Raw genomic sequence first — 17,613 nt, 5'->3', positions numbered from 1 at the left:
ATGACAATTTTTATTTTTGGGTGAAATATCCCTTTAAGGATTCAGTATGTCCTTGATTCAGTTTCAGTATCCATCAGCTGGTTTGGTAAAGAGATGAAGACCAGTTATCAGAAGTAATAGCTTCCATTTCTGAGCTATTTCATGTGTTTTAAGGCCAAATGACCCATGCCATCTGTTGTGAGTGATTCTGACCTGATTGCAGATGGTCTGTGAGAGTAATCAATACAAATGGAAATGTTCTTGTACAAAAACATTTATTCAATCTCACGAACTTCAAGTAAATGCATCAAGTCTGACAGCAAACTATATACACAGTATAATATTAATAAAAAGAACATGTGGTAACTGAGGAAAAGAAAGCACTGAGAAATGAATCTGGCATGAGAGTTTCATGTGAAGTTTCCATCACTTCCCAACACAATACAAAAAATAAAGAGAGACGGGAGCAGAAGAATAAATTATTCAAAAAAGAAATGTGATATTTGTTGGGATTTTGGTGTATGATTGAGTCTGCCAGACTTTGAGGTAACATCACTGATTGAATTGACTAGAAAAAGAACCCGATGAGGGTTCACTGATTGGATGGGATTGAGGTACAGCACAACACTTGACTTACTGATCATCTCTCAAAACTCTGAGATAATCGCCTAGAGTAATCCATGACAATAAGACTGAGAGGAAAATTGATTCAATCACACAATCATAGTCTATCCCCTGAAAGCAAGCGCCTTTTGTCTAAAAGCATGCATGCGTGAACGTGAGGGAGTTAGATGGTGTATTCATAAGCTGCTTCTAGTCTGATCTTTTCTAAGAGGCTTAATCTTTCACACTCCCTCCTACGGTTACATTCATCTGAGACCACCCAGTCTTATCGGTGTAGACGTCCAACATGTGTGTGGTCAGGGAAGTTTGTGTGCAGGCCACCTTGACATAGATTGATGTAGATTGTGTGCAGAAGAGTGCCGAGTGCAGTACAAAAATAGATTAAGACGGAGCCATAAATTCTCTGATCAAAGAAAGGAAATTGGGGAGAAAGAGAAAAGTTACAGCTCAGGATAGAGGCACCAAATGATGGTAGGGCTCTGGAGGAACAGTATGACGAGCCATGAAAGATTTATTGACACGAGTCTTAAGAAGTGCATTCACTACTGAAATTCTGTTATTTGCTCCTGGAGTCATTGCGTATTTTATAGGATGATTCTTTCTCTGCTCTTTAGGGAGTGGGCGGAGGGGTTTTCACTGCTCTTGCGTGCCCCAGGAGATGTAGTCGGGACGCGTGGCGGCGCTGTACTCATCCACAAGCTGTTGAACCACCTCGCGAGAGTTATCCAGCTCGTCAAAGTTGTCCTTGAATATGTCCTCCTTTCTGAACTGCTCGAGGAAGGCCTCCCTCTTCCTCAGCTTATCATATTGACGACAGGTTCGCTCAAACAACTAGGAGTGAGGGAGAGGAGAACAGAGATTAGAAAGTCTGCCCACATTTTGAGCAATGAATTTCCATGACTTTTCCAGTTTTGTAGCCCATGTGAAAATGGATTTTAATGTTGAAATAGAATAGACAAAAAAAAAAATAGTAATTCACAATTGGCAAGTGGATAGGCTTTCTCGCATTAATATTAGGCTACTATAGCAACATTTTGGTTAAGGTTCTGTCTGTTTCACAAAATCGCATTTTGATGCCACCGTACTTTAGCCACATTAACCAACAAACTTCCCGCGTCACGCAGGACGCAGCTCTACTGAGTAGGCTAAAAGTTCAGGCTGTTCTAAATTACTATAAAATTCTGCATCTGTTAAACCCAATGATGAGTGCGTTTTATAGTAAAGCAGACAATAACTTTTGGTGGTGGTGGTACTTGTCTGTATTCAAGGTAAAACAGCTGAAATTGTGTATCTAAAATCTAAAACATTTCATGTTTCATGGATATCGATGAGTCAATTTTTTTTTTTTTTTTATATGTTGGCCTTGGCAATTTTCCTTTTTGTTTTTGGGAGTAATATTTTACTATGCTTTGCCATCTGTATTTGCTCAGCAGCTTGTAGATTCTCGTAGGAGCGACAGGTTTGTATATGGTCCAACCAATATGTGAATGGGCCACATATGTTTTTCTAGCTGGGGATAGTTTGTGTTATGTCATCACCCCCTTTCTCTACTTCAGACTCTTCGGTGATTAGCTGGCGCTGGCTCTGCTGGACATGGATATTTTCAAACATTTTATAGCAACAGCACTCATGAACAGTCTAGCTGATGAATTACTTGAGAGTTGAGCATAATCAGAAATGCTTATATTTGCTAGAGAATTTTCCAGCCCTGGATATCATAAGTTTAAAAATTCCCTGATATTTCCTAGTTTTCCATACACATGGAAACCCTGTTCAGTGGTGTTTTGTGATTCTGAGAGAGGAACTATGGGTTGATTGATTATAATAAAATAATAATAAAATATGAATACATTATAAATAAAATCGCTACAAGTGAATATAGGCAACACAAAATGTAATTTACATAATGTACATTATTAAAGCTTTAGCAAATCTCAAAATATAAAGTTTACAAAATGTAATATTTTGAGAATTGCTAAAGATTTAAGTGTTTTTAAACTGTGTTAGATAACTGTGAAAGTAAGGCCCTGTTTACACCTGGTATTAAGATGCATTTTGGTTGATCGGATCACAAGTAGACGAGGCAAACACATTCCCGTTTACACCTGGTGTTTTAATCCGTCTCTTTTGTCCAGTTTCAACCACTTCTGTCCTGATTTCTTTGAGGGAAGGGTCTATGGGCGGGTAAATTTATGGGCTTTTTCAGATCCTTCTGCTTTGTTTCTGCTTTGATAGCCACAAGACCACAGTGAACGAAGTGAATGCGTTTTAGAAAACAGAAATAGTGAAAGAACATCAGAACATTGTGCTTGGTATTTTTTTTTTGTCTTCAAACCAAACTTGGGTCTTCAGCCAAAAAGTTTAAATCCCGTCTGGCTAGCGCGTTCCCCATTATGTTTACGCATTAGGACAGTAGGCGGAGAGCAGGCGGTCGTTTGTGGCTGTTCGAAAGCATTTTCAACTACCTCTGGAAGTGGTTGAAAGTGGACAAGCTATAGGTCTATAGGTCTATTTAGACCCCATTTACACCTCTATTTAGTGTCGTCCACTTGTGATCCGATCGACCAAAATGAAAAACTGAAAAATCTTACTGATCCCAAACCTTCAAACATCTAATACAGATTCATCCTGATAAACTATTTTTTGAGCAGTACATAAATGAAGGTCAGGGCTTACCGAAGAGATGCTGGTGTGATTAGCCATCATAAGTCCACTGACACGGTGAGCTGAGGGCAGGTAGGGAGATCTGCGGGACAGTGCCACCTGGATACTAGCTGGACCCCATGGGATGAAATTAGCTAACTTCCTCTCCCTGATTCTCTGCAGACTCTTATGGACCTGCAAGGACACATAAACATGAGGACATGCACACCTAAGGCTCAGAATGTGCTGTGTTTATTTAGCAAGCTCACACCTGTGTGGGGTCCACCTCTCCCTGGATGATGTTGAGAATGGCAATGTAGCAATGAGTGGTCTGGCGGTCTCTGCCTGTGGACACCATGACATTCTTAGGCTGCAGGAGTCTCCTCATCACATCAAGAACTGTAGTCTTCCTCACACTTGCCACCTAAAAATAAGAGAGAAAAAATTACAGTATGATTTAAAGAGCATTCATTTTTAAGAAAAAATATTAAAACCAAGACAGTGGACTGGACACAAAGTAAAAAGAATGAGATATTTCATCCTTTATTAATAATGAAAAGGACAGATGGACAAATAGAAAGAACAACAGATATAGATAGACAAACGACAGATAGACAGACAGACAGATGGACATAGATAAATGGATAGATAGATGAAAAGAACGACAGACAGAACAATAGATGTATAGAATGACAGACAGACACTTATCAGTCACTTATGAGGCTCCATTTTGGTTTGGATGTTGCCTAAGGAGCTAGTTGCATATATAGACAGAAGCCTACAGGACTAGACTTTAGCTACAAAGCTTATTTGCATTTTCTGAAAAGGATTATTATGCATAGTCACATGTTTGAACAACTTACGGATTGATCGGTGGTCAGTGGTGTGTATCCAGTCATGAGGAAGTGGAGGCGGGGAGTGGGGATGAGTGACGCAATGAGACCAATCAGATCATTGTTCATATATCCAGGGTAACGGAGGGTTGTTGTGCTTGCTGACATAATGGTGGACACCTGTTAAGAAGAGGAACACTTGTCTTTTGACAGTCTAGGTGGATGGGTGACAACAAGAATGTGAAAAAAAATCAGTCACGTTTTAATTTTATATTGTGTCGTCTTAATTATTTGGGTGTGCTAATGGTACATTTGAAACCTGTAGTGTATGTAAACGCAGCCGGTGTTTAAGAACACAATAGCCTGGACTGGTGAAACAGGTTTTCTTATAGCACCCTTTACAGAAATCTATGCAACGTACTGTGAAAGTTGAAGTTCACCATATGCCACATTTCAATTAGAGGCGATAAAGACAGTGATGGATGAGTCGACAAAATGAACTATTCACCATGGAGCAGGGTGCTGTAAGAATGGGCGTATAAGAGCAAAGCGTAGATGAGCTCTGAACGGGATGTCACTGGTTATTTATTACCTCATTAGAATGTTACATGACAGCATGTCAGGCTGCTGATTACAACTTTCAGAACGGCAACTCCCCATGTAGCTTCCTCCTGAAACTGTGCCGTTTCAAATTTTGTGGTTTAGCTTATTCACTTTCTTGACAGCTGCGTATATATATTTCCCAAACTCGTGCTTACATTTGTCTCATTACCTAATAAACTCTTGGTGGTTTCACAGTTAGGTTGTTTTTCTGATGTTCTGATGTTTCTGTTGTCTGAAATTTGAATCGTAGGAGAGCTGCCAGCGCCCAACTGTGATTAATATATGAGGAGTGACTCTACTGTCCCAAATTGAACCACACCAGGCCAGTCCCTCTATGCTGCAGGGAAGGGCTTTAAAATGAAAAGGACACTAATATTTAATTGACAGAATGGCATCATGTTGGGGACGGTTTATTTGATTGACAGAATGGGTTCATGTTGGGGAAGGTTTAAAAATGTTTAGGATCGATGTCAGTGAGTGAGTTCATTAATGATGCTTAAAGGGGTGCTTTTTAATGTTTTCCTTTTCCCTTAGTGTGTAACGTATCTGTTTGTGCATGCATACGATCTGGAAATTTACAAAGCTCATCCAATCTGGGAAGATACAAGTTATCCTCTAGTTTTCCCCTAACGTTATATTCTAAGAGGGTTTGACAGAGAACAGAGGAGGAGGATAATAGTGTTGTCATGAAATGATTTAATATGTATTTGTTTTAAATAAAATATTGTTGAATGCTCGAAACGAATAACGGAAAGTGGCATGTTTAAAACATTCACATCTTCTCAGGTCCATGCGATAAACATCCATAATTGCCAACTTCAGAAAGCAAACCTGTTCCGAGATTTACTGTACAAGTTTATCGGTGGTTGTGTCCTCCTAAAAGAGAGATCAGATACAGGATTTCTTTTAAAACTCACCAGTTGGTTGATCTGAGAGAACGAGGGGTTCTGAATGTGCAGCCGGTCTGTGGCGATTCTGTTCAAAGCCGTGTTGTCCAGCACTACCTGAAAGAGACATGGAGAGAATGAAAAGGAAAGAGATAACTATGTCAGGACTGTGTGTTAGAGGTGTTCTTGGGTCTATAACGTTGTTATGGAATTATTTAGTATGTATTCGTTTTAAACAATAAAATATTGTTAAATGCTAAAAACAAATAATGGAAACTAAGTTGGCATTTGTTAAAAACAATTCAGGTCTTCTTGGGTAAAAACATTTATTTGAAATGACCCGAGAACCAAGTGGAGCTGGGAGGACCTACTATTGTGCTATTACTGGATTTGTATCGAAGTAGCAAACGGGATGCAAAATTGTAATTCAAACTAGAAAAGAGAGACAACTCAACACTCAACTGGAAGAGCATGACACTAACAATGGTGTATTGCCAGAAAACACACAAACAAACATAAGGTATACCTTAAAAACACTGCAAGTCTCTTTAAATTAAGGAAATTCATATAACTGCTGTAAGAGTTTAATCTAAAATTGCCAGTTCACTTGCAGTCAGTGTAGAACAATGTCAATATTATTTTTACCATAGTATTTAATATCAATATTTTTTATATAAAGTCATCTGAAAACAATGTGGTGAATATATTATGCTGTATGATCAAAACCTGTAAGACTTTCGTTGATCTTCAGAACACAAATGTTGATCTTTTTAATGAAATTTGAGAGCTTTTAATCCCAACCTCTCACACCACATAGCTGACTCAATGTTGCGGGGTTGGAAGGAAAGAGAAATCCACACAGTGGCTGACTTATACATTGATGATACTCTTGCTAACTTCCAACAACTAAATGAAAAATTCAACCTTCCCAAAGAAAGTTTCTTCAAATTCCTACAAATTAGAGACTGGGTTAAGGAGAAATCCAAAGAAACATTCCCATATATCCCGAAAGAAACTCCTCTTGAATTCCACCTATGTAATAATTTACACAGATCAACAAAAGGAATAATATCTTCTATATATGGTATCATCAATGGAAAGTTACCGATTTATGATAAAACATCTACAAAAGGGAAATGGGAGAAAGAACTAGACTGTACTTATGAGGAGGCAGATTGGTGTCATCTATTGGAACAAGCACAGACCGTACTAACCTCCACAAAACACAGGCAAATTCAATTTAATATATTCCATAGGACATACTACACTCCTTACAGGTTACATAAAATTGACAGCAACATTTCTTCCAAATGTCAGAGATGTAAAATGATTGATGGTGATCTTATACACATGCTATGGAGTTGCCCAGTGATAGAAGAATTATGGAAACGTGTCATTGACTTAACATCAAGGGTAATAGGAAGTCAAATTGAACAGGACCCAAAACTACGGATCCTGGGGGACACAAGCTCTATTAATGTCAACTACTACAAAAAATACTTTATCTTACTTGCGAGCACAGCAGTAAAAAAATGTATTCTGATCAACTGGAAATCTGAAAATTCACCGCTAGTAAAACATTGGATTAATGAGCTTGTGTCTTACTGCACACCCGAAAAAATATTGTATAATGTGAGAGGGAAGCATGCAGCCTTTAGAGAAATCTGGGGCCCTTTCATGGACATTTTGCCTTCTCTAGACTTGACTGTCCATGTTAGTATGAGCCCTCCTGGATCGGCTTCAAATTAGCCCTCTGCAGATCTATCTTGTATAACTTCCTCATTGATGCATTTATTGTGCATAATGTGTAGATTTAAGTATGTGAGTATACAGATGGATATATGTATAAACTGTATAGACTACTTAGATATGTAAATGAAAAGAAACTGACAACCATACAAGGGAAGAGGGTGGGGGGTGGGATGGGAAATGTTTGTGTAATATTTGTTTTTGTTTAGTATTGATTTTGTTTATTTATCTATTTATTTTAATTTTTCTGATGATCAAAATTTGAAAATGTTCATTCTTTGTACTTAGGATGTAAGTAATGTATCAAACTGTAGATCCTTTGTACACTCTATTTACATCTTGTAAGTAATTATGTTAATAAAAACAAATCTTAAAAAAAAAAAAAAAAAAATTTGAGAGCTTTCTCCTTTGACAAATACACAACTACCACTTTCAAGACATCAAAAAAAGTAATCCATGTGACTCCAGTGGTTTAACCTCAATTTTATGAAGCGACGCGAGTGTTTTGTTTGTGCAAATGTTTTTTTTTTATTATCCCACTTTATGTACAAAATATAAATCTCCAACACACGTTCAGTAGAGCACCATGACGCATGCGTGTTGTGTTGGCGCAAGAGCAGACGTTGTGGCGTGAATGCAGATCAGAGATTAATATTTACATTTTTGGGTGAACTGACGCTTTAAGTGTTTTTTTTTTGCAAAACTTGTTGAGTACTACTGCAATTCAACTTACAGTAGTTCAAATTTCAGCTAATGAACAGAGCAAATCGGTTCTCAAAATAAAATGTCCCTAGTTTGTATTCCATTTACACAATACATACGCAATCTTTTTTGAACAGAAAGGATCACTGCATATTTTGTAGTTCGACTAGAGAATGTTTTCCTCTTAGGAGTAAAAGGGATGGTTCCCTTTATGACCTTTACAAACTTTTTGAGGCCTGAATGTTTTAGTGAAATGGACTTCCAAAAAAGGGACAGAAATCTCACCAGGTGAGTAAAAATGTCTTAAATTGCATTTTAAAGGTGACCAAAAGTCTTATGGGTTTAGCAGTGAATAAATGACATTTTTGTCATCAAAATAATTTCATTTTGGGGTGAACTATCCTTTTAATTAAAAGTGAAGCTGACATTATTAACATATCAGACTTGGAGTTAAGTCTAGATCTGTATTCTCATCAAAGAAAGACAGAAAATCATCTACCTCTATTAACCTTCTCATCTTTTGTGCTGACTCTCTGATTTGACATTATTATATAAGCCAGAGAAGAGCATGAAGCTAGCAGACAGCTGCAAGAAATACAATATGCATTAAGCAGAACTTACCCTGTACTAATGACATTTGCTCCACTAAAACTCAATCTATTCTGAATCGCAGCCCTTACACATGAATATTTGCTGGTGATATGAATAATGATGTATTTTGATGGGGTGATCAAACCTATCAATTCCTTTAAAAATCAAATAAGGATATACGTAAATATTGGCCCCTCAGAGAGTCAACAGGATGTGTTGTTTGTCAAATAAATATCTGCTTAATCATGTCCTGATGGTTATCAGTCAGAAACCAGGAATTGTTGACACATCTATACACTTCCATTCCACATGTACAGATATGACATAGCTTGGTCCATGTTAATAAGGAGGAAATGGAAGGAGAGATGTGGATAGTCACATAAGACTATCCTCCTTTTCTCCACCTGCTGGTGTTAGGGGAATGAAAGCAGGAGAGAAAGAAAGAAGGTCTGTTTGGGGAGGTGGATTGTGTAACTGTGAGGAAATGTGCAGTTAGAGTAGCAGGCTGTATATGAGAAGGGCTCTGTTTCAAACAGAAAGATTAATTTAAGATCTACAACCTAGGAGTGTGTGTGTGTGTGTGTGTGTGTGTGTGTGTGTGTGTAAAACACCTCCTCACAAATTCTAGGCCAGCTGAAAAGGTTAGCAGACAGTGTGTGTGTGTGTGTGTGTGTGTGTGTGTGTGTGTGTGTGTGTGTGTGTGTGTGTGTGTGTGCGCATGCGTTCGTTCACTCACCACACAATCTGCATTCTGGGTCAGTCTCTTTAGTGTCAGAAGAGAATTATACGGCTGTACGACAACATCACTCATCTCATCCTGGTTAGGAAAGACCGAGTAGGTCTGAACTAGTTTTTTAGGATACCTAAAAAAACAGAAAATAGCTGAAAGTTTAAGGCACAAGAACACGTGCCCTTGAGGTTGCACACGCAATGGTATTAAACACATCCCTAAAGAGAGGTAATTACACCCGGTGATGGCTGCTGCCTGCATCTCCCTCTAATTACACTGACTGCCACCCAAACGCTTCAGGACTGCAAGTCTAGACGAACAATGCGAAGGGTGTGGATTTACACTTCAGGAGAGGGAGTGTAGACTGCAAAAATCAGTCAGAGCAGGGGGACACAAAGTCCTCTTGAGACCTATATCAATGAATTGTGTTTTCTCACCTGTCATTCAGTCGCTCCAGTAGGTAAGATCCCAGACCAGATCCTGTTCCCCCGGCAATAGAGTGGCAAAGCACAAACCCCTAAAAATATATATATTTTTTAAAATAACACAAAAACAGAATGCTAAAAATATACACAAAATACATGTATATGACTATGGTGCTTTAGGTGCCATCTAAACCCAGAAAGAATAGTTCAAGTTGTGCTGCCCACTATCTAGTGTCAGTTTATCAAGCAGGAATATTTACCCTACAAGAACTTTTTACCATACTAGAATTAGAACCATACTAGGGGCATTTTAGCCTTTACGAGGACATTTTCTTTTACAACATATTAAAAAACATAGCATTTACAGTACTGTTCAAAAGTTTGGGCCAGTCATTTTTTTTAAAGAAGCATTAAATTCATAAATGGTGAAAGTAAAGACATTTTATAATGTTACAAAAGATTTCAATAAATACTGTTCATTTGACCTTTCTATTCATTAAATAATCCTAAAAGAGAATCATGGTTACCACCAAAATATTAAGCAGCATAACCTTTTTTTTTTTACATTGATAATAACAAGAAATGTTTCTTGAGCAGCAAATCATCGTATTATAATGACTTCTGAAGGATCATGTGACACAGAAGACTGGAGTAATGATGCTGAAAATGCAGCTTTAACATCTCTGGAATAAATTATATATATATATATAAAAAGTTTTTAAACATATTTTAAATTGCAATAATATTACACACTATTACTGTTTTCAAATTATTGCATTTAAAAAGATGAACATGGTGAGCTTCTTAAAAAAAAGAAAATTAAAAACCTGACCACAAACTTTTGAACAGTAGTAAGTCAAATAATTTAACAGAACGTTTAATTAATTTAAATTAATTGAGCTATGCTGCACACACGTGCATGCAACTAACTGACTTTTAACATCATTCTCCAAACCACTCCCTAACCTCCACTTACATTCAAGTTACACACACGCACACACCAGTAATTGTGGGTAATAAAGTGAACGACAGAGATTACGCAGGGAGGCCCGAGTCTGTTGTTTTAATGGGAGGAACATCTGTATCTTGTATATTAAGAGTGCAAAATAAGGCATAACAATAGCACTTTTGTTTAACCCTCTATGACTTTCACATACATATATATATATATATGTATGTAGATTTATTTATACATAGTTCTATGTAATATAGCAATATAAACAAGAGTAGACAGAGCACTGTAAAAAGGATAGAGGAGAGAAAAAAGAGATAAAAAAAAAGTACGTCAAATGGTACGTCACTTTACCATCTGGAGATCATTAGAAAGCGTTTTACTTTGTTTAAAAATATAATCTGTTTAAAAGCCCAAATATTCCCAAAGTCAGAGAAAACAGAATTAATGAATGACAGAATAAAAGGGTAAAAACCAACCCATTCATAATACATCATTACTTTCAACATTTACTTTAAGCTACTTTTTCAGCATTTATTTCTACATTAACTACATTTGAAACTGTATGTTAAATCACCCAATCACTGAAAAAAAAACCTCCAGATAGCGAAGTGTACAGTAAATGAGAGTCATACCTCGAGACTGTCACTGCCATCTGCCTCTCTGTCAATGATGTCAAAGATGTCCTCGTGGATTTTTTCTCCCTGAAATGAACAAATATGTTGACAACATTTTAATTATAAGACAAAACCTAAAAAAAGTTGTCAAACATGACACGAGTTTTACTGTTTTAGCTTGTCCAGTATTTATGGGTAGTTGATATAATTTTGCCAAACAGTGACAGCTGTGCAATCATGTTCTTCAAAAAACATTTTTTTATCATTATTGTACAGTTAGTATCCGTTTGAAAATGTGCCCAAACTCGGTCCTGGAAGGCCTCTGTCCTGCAGAGTTTAGCTCCAACTTGTCTTGTAGTATGCCTAGTGAGACCTTGATTAGCTGGTTCAGGCGTGTTTAATTGGGGTTGGAGCTGAACTTTGCAGGACAGTGGCCCACCAGGAGCAGGACTAGACACCCCTACACAATGTGAACAGCAAATAAAGTGGTTAAACATAGTGAAAAAGAAATGATAACCGATTATAGAACCTAAAATATAACATAAGTTTAATCTAAAATCTTGATAAAGAAAAAAAAATAATCGGATGCCTAACATGACTGTACCTGTGAGAAGCCACTGGCCCAGTTGTTACCAGCTCCACCGCCATGCTCCGACAGGTAGATGTTCTCCGGGTTGTACAGGTTGGCGTAGGGGGAGTTCAGGATGGTGTGGATGACACGGGGCTCCAGGTCCAACAGCACAGCACGAGGAATGTAGTGCTCATCATCCGCCTGAAGGGGGTGAAACAATAGAAAAAGGATCAATGGAAATTGCATTTTCCATAAGTGCTTCTCAATACTCATTACAAGGAAAAGACGATGCACAATTTAAGAAATGAGAAGCAGCTCAGGTCTGCTCAAGATGCTTGTTGCTGCTGCTTTACACGAGTGGATATATTGATGCTGACATATTGGCATCTTTTTATTATCAGCATCAACCAATAATTTATCTAGCAGATAAATGTCAGAAGAGGAACTTTTATTTTGACCGCGCCGAGAAAGTGAGGTTATTATTCAAAGGAACGGTGAACTCTTTCTTATTGGAACACTTTATTAAATGGTAAAGTGATTTGCTGGCAGAAAGCGTGGTTGTTACTCCAGAGTTTTACATTACAAATAAGGTAAAGGTCAAATCTTTTAAACTCATTCACCGATTTTATCCAGATTATCATTATTTACAATTTAAATAATAAAAAAAAAACATAAATTTAAACTGTACGTTTATTTTGGCATTATACTTGTTCTATTATATTGTGGTGTAAGGTACAGAAATATTCAGTGTTCAAGACCTGTCTCTCTCTTACAGGAAAAATTTCTCTTTGGTTTCACAGATTATCCTGAAGATGAAGAAAAATGCTTTTATTTAATTATTTTATACTTTTGGGGAAAGATAAGTTTACTAATCAGAAACCCAATTTTATTATTTTGATGACTACAGTAATGTATGTAAACAGTATTAGAGACTGCCCTGATGAATAATATGACTTAAGCCACATTCATTAAAGGCTTTTTAACCTGATCCTTCTCCTGTTATTTTGACTGAGTGCCTGGGACCTGCTTTTGTTTTCCTTTGGATTTTTTTCCCTACCCCAAGAGCACCTATCTTAAACTCCTCTGACTCTACCTGAGCGCCTGGTTGAACCTCTCACAGTATTAGAGACTCTTTGAATAAGAAAGCTGTCAAAAAATCTGTGAGCTTTACAAAATATTTATTTGATATCTTTATACCCGAATGTACCTTTATTCTGATATTTATGTTATTATCTCCCTTTGTCACACTATTCTTTTCTTCTTTATATAATTCCTTTTCTCTTTACTTTTTTGTGTTGTATGCATAATGTTTAATACTTGCATTTGTACAAAATGGATGTTACTTGAATAAAATAAATAAATAATAATAATAATAGAAAGGCAAATGCAATAATACTTTCTCATATAATGTCATCATTCAGCAAATTCACATTTATATTTTTTAAACAACTCTTTGAATATGTAATAAATATCTAATTCCACCAGCCTCACAAACTTTAGTGAATTCAGCTCAAAGTGTACATTTTTTACCCTGCATAAAAATGTGTGGCCAGACTACAGCTGATGTTTTTTACAGTTTCTTTATCACTATAATAGGACTCCAAAACCAAGATGCTATCTATTCTAAAGTATAAATCTGTTTATTTTACAGGTTACTTTTACATTACGTTCAATTTTTTTTCATATTGATTCATTTTCAAGTTATTTGTTTCTAATTGAATAAATAATATGTAAAAATAAATATTAATTTAATTGCAGCTTGTGTTACTTTCTAAAGATCTTCAGCATCCACCATAAAAATGGCAATAATACAGAGGAAATTCCTATAGTACTGTGACTCACACAATCTGTGAATCAGTGACGATTCACATCAGAAGAGCTGTAACATCAAAAGCCTTTTATTAAGATTTCACCGCAGTTTCACTGAAATACCTCATTTAGGTCTTTAATTAGAATAATCTCTTAATCTGACGAATGGAACTAGGAGCTGTGCGGTTTATTTCAAATTCGTTGTCCATCAGATGGTGAAAAGGCCTCCACATAATGACTGGAAAGAAACAATGTTGACTTATGACAACTGAAAACGTAGAAACATGGCTCCATCTGGTGGTAAATTATATGAACAATGTTGAAGGGATATTTCACCCAAAAATGAAAATTCTGTCATAATTTACTCACCCTCAAGTTGTTCCAAACCTGTATGAGTTTTTTTTTTTCCTGCTGAACACAAAATAAGATATGTTGAAGATTGCCGGTAGTCGAACAGTTGCTATAAAATTCTATTGAAGTCATTGGGGCACATCAACCGTCTGGTTACCGACATTCTTCAAAATATCTTCTTTTGTGTTCAGCAGAAGAAAGAAACTCATACAGGTTTGGAACAACTTGAGGGGGAGTAAATAATGACAGAATTTTCATTTTTGGGTGAAATAGCCTATCCCGGCTTTAAAGGTCCCATGACATGCTATTTTTTGTAGGCTTTAATATAGGCCTTAGTGGTCCCTAGTACTGTATCTGAAATCTCTTTTCAAAAATTCAGCCTCAGTGCAGAATTATAGCCACTATAAGCCAGTCCCAGAATGAGCTTCCTTCAGACAGGCCGTTTCGGTGTCTGTAGCTTTAAATACTAATAAGGAGGAGAAAGGAGGAGAAAGGCGGCGCAAGGTGGAGGGTGGGTGTGGCCTTGACCATCTTGCGCAACGGTAGACCATGCATGTTTACATTGGATATATTGCAATGGCACGGAGACACGCAGTCGTTCAAGCATTTCAGTTTGACCCAGAATCTGATCCGGATGGAGAAGCAACGGATGGAGAAGCAACAACTCAGCGGTTCCAGCAGGACATTTCCGAATGGTTAGTTTAAAATATTATGTCTGGATACGGTACTTTATTTGGATGGTTTACAGTTATTATCATGTAGCTAACGCGAACCTACTGTTGCCTTTTCATGAGAGATCTGTAACATCTGTAATTTATCTTATTACAATTACATCATCAACCTCTGCGATCTTGAAATGCGGATATCGCGCGCGCCGTATAACCAACAGGAAAACGGTTATCCAAATAACAAAGAAGTGTACAACACTCGCGTTACAGTGTGTGTATTCACACACATAAACTGCATAGCTGCATAGCTAATGTGACAGCCACATTCTACTTGTAACAGTCTAGGCAACCATAAACAGTAAAGCAACACACTTATATATCATTAGTTGACTTACTGTTCCGAGGTGTGTAGCTGAGCCAAAGAGAGTGATCCAGACTTTAGTTTCAGACGTTCAGCAAGCCCAGCTCTGTATTGACCCTTTCGTGTTCATTTGTACATCCAATTATTGAGCAATTGTTATGCTTCGCTCGCTCAAAAGCCATGATATCTCTCGTGGACAAACTAAAATCGCGCGCGCGTGTTCCTACTTCCTTCCTAGCTCATTTTCTCATGGGCGAGAAATATTCTCTGGGCGGGCAAAGCAGAGACAGGGGAGGTAACATTCCTCCTTATGACGTCACAAGGAGGAGATTCAAGATCAGCGCGATTGAGCTTCCATTTTCTCAAAGGCAGAGAAAGATAGCAAAAGCTCGATTTACACCGATTGAAATTTCTAGAAACTTGGGGACCATATACAGGCTAGGGGAACTCATATTAATGTTAAAAAACCTCAGAAAGTGAAAATTTCATGTCATGGGACCTTTAAGTTATTTACATTCATATATTTTATAATTTTTTATATTATTTTAGTCATTTAAACACTCTTTTATTTTTATTTATTATTTAATATTGTATATTTGTTTTTAAATGTTACTTGTTTTGTGTACAATGCTTCTGCAATGTAAAACACAATCATGCCAATAAAAATAAAAATCGTCCACACTGGCAATAATGGCCCAGCCAGAAGCCAATGTTAAGGTCACAATCAGTATGTTGGTTGATGCCATGATGATACTGCAAGTGTCTAAATAGCAACTCCATGATTTATATATAATGATAAATTAAATGTAGACTTTAAAGCAGCATTCTTGATACGATGTGGTTGTGGCTGATGATTGGCATGCTCTGAATGCATCATCAGTCTGTATTTGTGTAACTTACCTGATAGAAAAACACATCTTTCCGGTCAGTGCCCTCAGTGGCGAACTCCTCTACGATGCCCTCTGGGCTGATGCCATGCTCAGCACAAAGCTGCTTCCAAAACTCAAAGCCAACTGCACAGGGACAATAAACACACCATTCAATTCAGCCCATTAATGCAGAGGATGCTTAAGAGCACTTGTAAAACAGGATGCAAGCTTCGTCATATGCCATTATATATTGCTGACTGAATATTAATAATGTAATGGCTATTGTATCACATCTTTGTTAGAAGTTACAGCAAAACTTGCAAAATCAAATGATCAAAATCAATGATGATTTGCTGACCAAGTCTGACTCCTCTGATTGCATGAACCCCATCTTTCTCAGAGTAAAAGGATAAACACAATGTAAATATCTCTAGCTAAAACTATCAAACGTGACGGTAATCAATAATAAAAAGCAACGTTTCGAATTATGTGCACACGAAAACACAGTAGCTGGCCAGGTTAGTTAACGTTACACTAACATTGTATGTTATCTCCAACTGACAGCATGAAATATTTATCATTATTGATTAGCAAACAAAAACAAAGAGAGGTCATTAATTAAAGAGTTCTTGGTTTCTTGCAAATGGATATATACTATAAAGCCCCTGGTCATATTAAATGTATGTTATTAATTGTATCATTTTAAAGCTGCCCAGACTGATAGCTAACTTAGCTAGCTAGCCTAACTGTTTATGTAGAGAAGATGGCAATCTTATTAGCAAACAGAACGTAATAAAGCGAATGTCTCACTCTGATTCCCGCACTGCCCGAGCTGCAGGGTGATGATTTCTCGAGGCATGCTATCCTGCTATTTCAGCTGTATAATCACTAAAGGATAGAGATGTGCTGCTGTCAGTCAATCACAATCCCTGTGCGTGTTCCCGCTCCAACAGCAACGGCCTAACGAAGGAGCAGTGCGCATGCGCAGACTCCGGCCACGCTACACTTTCACTCTGTGAAGGCCAGCAAACGTGAACGGATCAATATTTGTTAAAATGTACCAAAAGAACTCTTTATCGAAAAGAGCGAAAAATAGATATGAGATATATACACAGGAAACAGAAAGAACAGACGCAGAGAGCGTAACTAGCGTAACGCATGACGTAGTACGCGTTTACATTAAACAACATCAAGGCTGCGCCTCAGTTGCGCAAACAGATGGAAATGTGCCTGTCCAGGCCAGGTTTACATCTATGGTTTACATTTGAATTTTCCTCTTGCCTAGTAACAAATATTCACAAAGAAAAACTAATTAATTTATTTCTCTAATTTACTTGCAAAATTATTGTGCAATACTTTTTGATGACAAGGACTCCTAAATATGACGATCTCACTAGTGAAACGCTTTCTATTATTTATTTATTTATTAAAACACACACACACACACACACACACACACACACACACACACACACACACACACACACACGCACGCACGCACGCACGCACGCACGCACACACACACACACACACACACACACACACACACACACACACACACACACTCACACACACACACACACACACATTTATAATAAATAGGTATTAAGAGACCCATTTATACTGTGTGAGAAATTTTCTTAAATGTT

The 17,613-nt window shown here is 37.3% G+C and overlaps 1 protein-coding gene across 1 annotated transcript; it reads right to left on the bottom strand.

Annotated features, from left to right (window-relative positions):
- Positions 1-233: 233 nt before the first annotated feature.
- On the bottom strand, positions 234-17,161 carry tubg1 (tubulin, gamma 1). Its single transcript, XM_081377371.1, has 11 exons — positions 16,775-17,161; positions 15,996-16,108; positions 11,940-12,107; positions 11,354-11,422; positions 9,779-9,858; positions 9,348-9,474; positions 5,600-5,686; positions 4,110-4,259; positions 3,518-3,670; positions 3,280-3,441; positions 234-1,434 (listed from the first exon to the last, which is right to left on the bottom strand). The coding sequence occupies exons 1-11, from the start codon at positions 16,821-16,823 to the stop codon at positions 1,237-1,239; spliced, it is 1,356 nt and encodes a 451-aa protein (XP_081233497.1). The 5' UTR covers positions 16,824-17,161; the 3' UTR covers positions 234-1,236.
- Positions 17,162-17,613: the final 452 nt, after the last annotated feature.

The sequence above is a fragment of the Scardinius erythrophthalmus genome (assembly GCF_964197995.2).
Source record: "Scardinius erythrophthalmus genome assembly, chromosome: 1".
NCBI lineage: Eukaryota > Metazoa > Chordata > Actinopteri > Cypriniformes > Leuciscidae > Scardinius > Scardinius erythrophthalmus.
This window is presented reverse-complemented; position numbering and strand designations above follow the sequence as displayed.

Bases quoted from the DNA above. Each gene is read 5' to 3' on its own strand.
- tubg1 (XM_081377371.1), bottom strand. From the start codon at position 16,823: ATGCCTCGAGAAATCATCACCCTGCAGCTCGGGCAGTGCGGGAATCAG. The intron at 11,423-11,939 runs GTACAGTCATGT...TGTTCATTTCAG, and splicing joins GGGCCAGTGGCTTCTCACAG to GGAGAAAAAATCCACGAGGA. The intron at 1,435-3,279 runs GTAAGCCCTGAC...CCTCACTCCTAG, and splicing joins ATCACACCAGCATCTCTTCG to TTGTTTGAGCGAACCTGTCG.